The 6119-nt window shown below is 43.1% G+C and overlaps 1 protein-coding gene across 1 annotated transcript in view; it reads left to right on the forward strand.

The window, feature by feature from the left end:
- The first annotated feature begins 1036 nt into the window (after positions 1–1036).
- LOC119330781 (DNA mismatch repair protein MSH2-like) overlaps positions 1037–6119 on the forward strand; it is a 12547-nt gene continuing 7464 nt past the window's right edge. Inside the window, exons 1-8 of the mRNA XM_037603915.1 lie at positions 1037–1243; positions 1333–1382; positions 1508–1540; positions 2401–3474; positions 3879–4430; positions 4509–4619; positions 4708–4797; positions 4904–4975. Coding sequence (XP_037459812.1) covers positions 1189–1243; positions 1333–1382; positions 1508–1540; positions 2401–3474; positions 3879–4430; positions 4509–4619; positions 4708–4797; positions 4904–4975 — 2037 coding nt within the window. The 5' untranslated portion in view covers positions 1037–1188. The remainder of the gene's footprint in view (positions 1244–1332; positions 1383–1507; positions 1541–2400; positions 3475–3878; positions 4431–4508; positions 4620–4707; positions 4798–4903; positions 4976–6119) is intronic.

The following is a 6119-nucleotide window of genomic DNA, read 5'->3' on the forward strand; positions in this document are numbered from 1 at the left end:
TATGCCGGCTCAGTCTTTAGAAGGTGCTCATAGGGCTAAAGTGTGTGTGTGCGTTCATAGGGATGAGGGGTATGCGTGAGCACTTGCGTATGCCCTGTGTTTTTTTTTTGTAAGTTTTGAAGGCACGAGTCGACAGCCGTCAGATCTCCGCGAGTGAGCCGTCCGATCTAACTCCTCGCACACGCGCGTCGCCTTCCCGACACATTAATTCCTGAAACAACAAACCAGTTGCAGAAACAATGGTCGCGTTGCAGAAACAATTCCTGAAACAATGATCGCATTGCAGAAACAATTACTGAAACAACGTCTGCGTTGCAAAAACAGCTACCATGTTGCAAAAATTGGAGATTGCAGAAACAATTCCTGAAACAACGGCCGGGTTGCAGAAACAATTCCTGCAACAAAACCCCTGTTGCAAAATTTGCAACAACATCGCCAGCGACGATGGAGGAGAAGGCGGAGAGGAGGCGGAGGAGAAGCTGCGGGTGGAGCGACAGGGGGCTGGGGCCAGCTACGAAGAGGGTGTTGAAGGTGGACAGGAAGAGGTGGGGCGGGCGGCGGAGGCGGAGGACGGAGAGGAGCAGCATGAGGAGGAGCCGCGGGGAGGGCGGGGACGGGAGGCGGCGGAGCAGGGCGAGCGCGCGGGGAGAAATCACCGGAGGAAGATCCGTACCTGTTTGGGTTGTCGGCGGCCGCCGCCGTTCCCAAAGACGAAGTCATCGTCACGGCGGTAGGTTAGCCCCGGCCACGCCGCCGCCCTCCCAGATCTAGACCTCGTCGCCTCTCCCAACCCAGCATACACATGCCGCGGCTTCAGCTGCAGGGGCATTTTCCTGAAACAACGTTTCAGGAAAACGAACGCGCATGCCGTGGGAGCGGGGATGCTCTCGTCCCTCGGATGAAAGAGACGATCCGACGGACGCGTGATCGGTCGGTTGCACGATAGCTTTTTCCTTATTTTATTGAATATCGGCCCGAGTCCCGACTGCGCATTTCCCGGTATCCTCGATTCTCGCACCCCCGCGGCTTCGCCCACAAAGCCCCGCGAAACCCCCCATCCCACACGCGCGCCGCTCGGCTCTCCCGCGAAAACCCCTAGCTTTTCCCGCCGCCCGCGTCTGCCCACATTTCGCCGAGCACCTCGCCCGCACCACCATCCGTCTCTCCCCCGGCGGCATTGGGGGCGGCATGGACAGCGAAGACTGCTTGCCGGAGGGGGGAAAGCTCCCGGAGCTCAAGTTAGGTTCGTGCGCTCTCGTTCTTTGTTTGTCTCGTTGTGCATTAGGTTTTGACTTTTTTTTTCTGATCGATTCCGTTTCCGTGATTCGATAGATGCGAGGCAAGCCCAGGGTTTCATCTCCTTCTTCAAGAAGTTGCCGAAGGTAAGACTCTTCCAGCCCGACCCCTGGATTTCTAGTGAATATGTTGGGTGACATTTTTCTGCATTAGGTAACTTCATTTTTTTTTTTTTTGAGTTGGAGGTAACATTATCTTCTTGATACTGCAGGATCCTCGGGCCATTCGTTTCTTTGATCGCCGGGTAAGTACTTTCGCATTAATGTTTGTTACAGTTTTCTTGTATGTGTAGATGTGCTCCAGTATTTATTTCTTGATGATCAGTTTCACAAATATGATAGGAAAAATAGTTAAAATTTCATGTTACTCTCTTTACATCATATGAGAATATCTACTCTGGATGGTCGCCATATACGGCTGTTAGTGTTATTCTAATTTGTTGGATATCTTAGGTATCATGTGAGTGAGATAATGTACGTATCTATCATGCAATTTTAGACTTTCCTTGACCAAAGTTTGTGAACCATAATAGTTCTTAAAAAGAAAAAGTTTCAGGCCCATGCTCTGTTGCTGCGTTATGAGAAACTTCCATTCACTAGGAGAGTGTGCCTCTAACTGATTTTGCAAACTTAGTCTCTGTTTCGCATCTCAGCACAATATGCACACTTTGCGGGGCTTGATATTTCATGAATAATGATTCTAGTAGGATATCATTTTGAATTTGTTGGAATGCAATCTAAATGGTCGAATATGCAGAAATGTTTCATCATATGAGTACTAGTAGAATGCAGTAATGCTAGAGAGAGTTATAAGAATGTCTCCCACTTCTACCTTTTTGTGCATTTAGGCAGTTCATGCAAACATATGCATCTTTCTTCTAAGTAATTTAATCAAGACATTTGTTATAAATTTTATTGTCACACTTCTTATGAGTTCCTACATCAAAAGAAGGCTGTCTTTATCGTGTAGAAGTTACAACTCTTGAGATGCACCTGCCCACACAGAGCTATCTTAGCTGATTGCTCTTCAGATTACTTGAACTAATTATTTGTATACATCAAATTCCTGGGAATATTGTAAACTAAAGCTTAAACGTTCTGCCAGGATTATTACACTGCTCATGGTGAGAATGCAACCTTTATTGCAAAGGCATACTATCACACAATGACTGCCTTAAGGCAACTGGGCGTTAACTCTGATGGAATCTCAAGTGTCAGTGTTAGCAGGGCTATGTTTGAGACCATTGCACGCAACCTTTTGTTAGATAGGACGGACCATACACTGGAGCTCTATGAGGGAAGTGGGTCAAGTTGGAGGTTAACAAAATCTGGAACGCCTGGAAACATTGGCAGTTTTGAAGATATTCTGTTTGCTAACAATGACATGCAATATTCTCCGGTTACTGTTGCATTGTTTCCTGTCTTCCGTGAAGGTCAGCTATATGTAGCGCTTAGTTTTGTGGATATGACGAACCGGAAGCTGGGGTTGGCTGAGTTCCCTGAAGATAGTCGATTCACAAATGTGGAATCAGCCCTTGTTGCATTAGGTTGCAAGGAGTGTCTTCTTCCAGCAGATTTTGAGAAATCAATAGATTTGCAGCCTCTTCAGGATGCTATTAGCAATTGCAGTATTCTATTGACTGAAAGAAAGAAGGCTGAATTTAAATCTAGAGATCTTGTGCAGGATCTTGGTAGAATAATCAGGGGTTCTGTCGAGCCAGTTCGTGATCTCCTATCTCAGTTTGACTATGCTTTGGGTGCCCTTGGAGCTCTAGTATCATATGCTGAGTTGCTAGCAGATGACACTAATTATGGAAATTACACGATTGAGAAATTCAATTTGGACCGCTACATGCGACTTGATTCTGCTGCGGTGCGAGCATTGAATATTGTTGAAGGAAAAGCTGATGTAAACAAGAATTTTAGTTTGTTTGGTTTGATGAACAGAACTTGCACTGCTGGGATGGGAAAGCGACTTCTTAACAAATGGCTGAAACAACCTTTGATAGATGTAAACGAAATCAATAACAGATTAGATATGGTTCAGGCTTTCGCAGAAGATCCAGAGCTTTGTCAGGGTCTTAGGCAACAACTTAAAAGGATATCTGATATTGATCGCCTAACACATGCTCTCCGTAAGAAATCAGCTAACCTGCAGCCTGTTGTTAAGCTCTACCAGGTTTTTGCTTCTACCTGCTGTTTCTTTCTTGCAAATATGGTTGTTTGGCTAAAATGTGTATGCAGATAAACTTCTGACACTGTTATATTGGCTTCTTAACTGTTAGTATATGGTTCAGATAACATATTTTGAGTGAATGAATTGGGCCTTTTTTGTGCTTGTGTTGCTTCATCTTTGCACAGAATGTCGTAGCACATATCAAATTGAAAGCTATTTATATACTTACTAAACATGAGGGGTATACCTGTATGTGATGATTCTAGTAAAATACAACCCCCTTAACACATATCAAATTGAAAGCTATTTATATACTTACATAGACATGTGTCTTTTGCCATTATTTTCTGTTTTGAATCTTCTTGCTCAAGTAAAATTTCACCTTTTTTTAATCAATGTTTTTGCAGTCCTGCTCTAGAATCCCGTACATCAAGGGTGTTCTTCAACAATACAATGGCCAATTTTCTACATCTGTAATGACAAGGTTCCTTAGCTCTTTAGAAGAGTGGCTGACAGAGAATCGATATGGCAGGTTTGCTAATCTTGTTGAGACAGCCATTGACCTCGGTCAAGTAGACAATGGCGAGTACAGGATATCTCCCCTATATTCTTCTGATTTGGCTGTGCTGAAGGATGAGCTTTCTGAAGTCGAAAATCACATAAACAATTTGCACATGCATACAGCCACTGATCTGGATCTTTCTGTTGATAAGCAATTGAAGCTAGAAAAAGGCCCATTTGGACATGTGTTCAGAATCTCGAAGAAAGATGAACAGAAAGTCAGGAAAAAGCTCACGACCAATTACATTATCATAGAAACTCGTAAAGATGGTGTGAAGTTTACAAGCGCCAAGCTTAAAAAGCTAGGTGACCAATACCAGTCACTGCTTGGTGATTACACAAGTTGCCAGAAAAAGATTGTCGATAATGTAGTGCAAGTTTCATGCACCTTCTCAGAGGTACATTTAGATAAAATGATTTGTAGTTACCTTTTTTTTTGTCATTTGTGACTAACAGATCTTAAATTCTTGATGTAGGTATTTGAGAATTTTGCTGCAATTATATCCGAGTTGGATGTTTTACAGAGTTTTGCTGATTTGGCAATAAGTTGCCCAGTTCCTTATGTAAGACCAGACATCACAACATCGGTAAGAAATATTAGCTAATACCCTCCAAAAGAAGCAATTCCACTTTTAGTTTTGTGGCTGAAGTTCTAATCCTGCGAATTTAATACAGGAGGAAGGAGATATTATTCTACAAGGTAGTCGGCATCCTTGTGTGGAGGCCCAAGATGGTGTTAGCTTCATACCAAATGATTGCACTTTGGTAAGTATATCATGATCTTGTTTACACGGAAGCACTTAGTCACCAAGGTTCGTGCTGCTTTTCCCTGAAAAAAAAGGTTTGTGATGCTTCAAATTCTTCTAAATAGGCGAGGGGAAAAAGTTGGTTTCAAATCATCACTGGGCCAAACATGGGTGGAAAATCCACTTTTATACGTCAGGTCAGATCTGCACGTTTATAATATCATCAATGGCAGTTTGGCATTTGTTTGACTTGTTTCATGAAATTAAGTTTTTTCTATTATTTACTGAAAATATGTGTATGGTACTTTGGATTGATCAATAAGTTTATTGGCATGGACAGTATGGTGTGCTATGCATACTAGTAGTAATTAGGAGCGGCTGCATTGCATGCTGATATAAGCACATAATACTTGAAACGGTAATGTATGCAACTATGAAATGCAGCTTCAAAAAATTATTTGATCAGTGTTTACAAATTACAAAATTAGTGAAGCTTAATAGCTGGCCAACGAAGGTTTTGCTGGGGTTGTTTGCAAATCAACTGTAGTCAACATATTGAGAGGGCTGTCCTTAAGCTTCTAATCAGTGTTGGGCGGTCGTGCCATCAAGGTCTTTATATGTGGTCCCCACAAGACAGCTTGTGGAAGTGTCGTGTCGCAGAGGGGTGTTATTTATGGTGTGGGTTGCTGCCTGCCTATTTCACGTCAGAGGAGACGGAAAGATAGGAGCACTTTCCTGTTAATTACCAGTTACATGCGCTTCAAGCCAGTTTTTCTTTAACGCGCTTTAAGCCAGTTTAGTAGGATAAAGTAAGATCACCTTAGATAAAAAATGGCGGGATTTGTGTTGTTAGACCCTCTCTCTCTATACCTCATGGAGATGCATTAAGCAAGAAAATAGAAGAGTTAACCCCTCTACCTTGCCTCCTTACCGGTAGGGTCTCACTCTGTCCCTACATCTCCTAGATCCATATCAGGTGCAGTTTTAGCAGCCTAAGGATCCATCTATAACAAATGTCGATTTGTATTTTCATCGAGTCAAGGCAAACAAAAATACCAAATCGACTCAGGTGGCTGCTGTACCTACAAATCATAGTAAAACCAAAGAAATTTGGAACTGTGGACCTTCTTTCTTGTTTTTCCCCTCAATTCTCTTCTATTTATATGCATAACCAGTGGCGGAGCCAGAAAATATGTATGAGGGGGGCCAAGTGCTGCTAAAACAGGTTAGGGAGGGCCAAGCTGTTGGAAAATGGATTTTTAGTAGCAAATAATGACCAATTCTGCCACTGTTCATATCAAGTTAGCAAGAAATGGCTGATGTTAGGGGGGCAGGGCCCCT

Source organism: Triticum dicoccoides, chromosome 1B, assembly GCF_002162155.2.
Source record: "Triticum dicoccoides isolate Atlit2015 ecotype Zavitan chromosome 1B, WEW_v2.0, whole genome shotgun sequence".
In the NCBI taxonomy this organism is placed as follows: Eukaryota; Viridiplantae; Streptophyta; class Magnoliopsida; order Poales; family Poaceae; genus Triticum; species Triticum dicoccoides.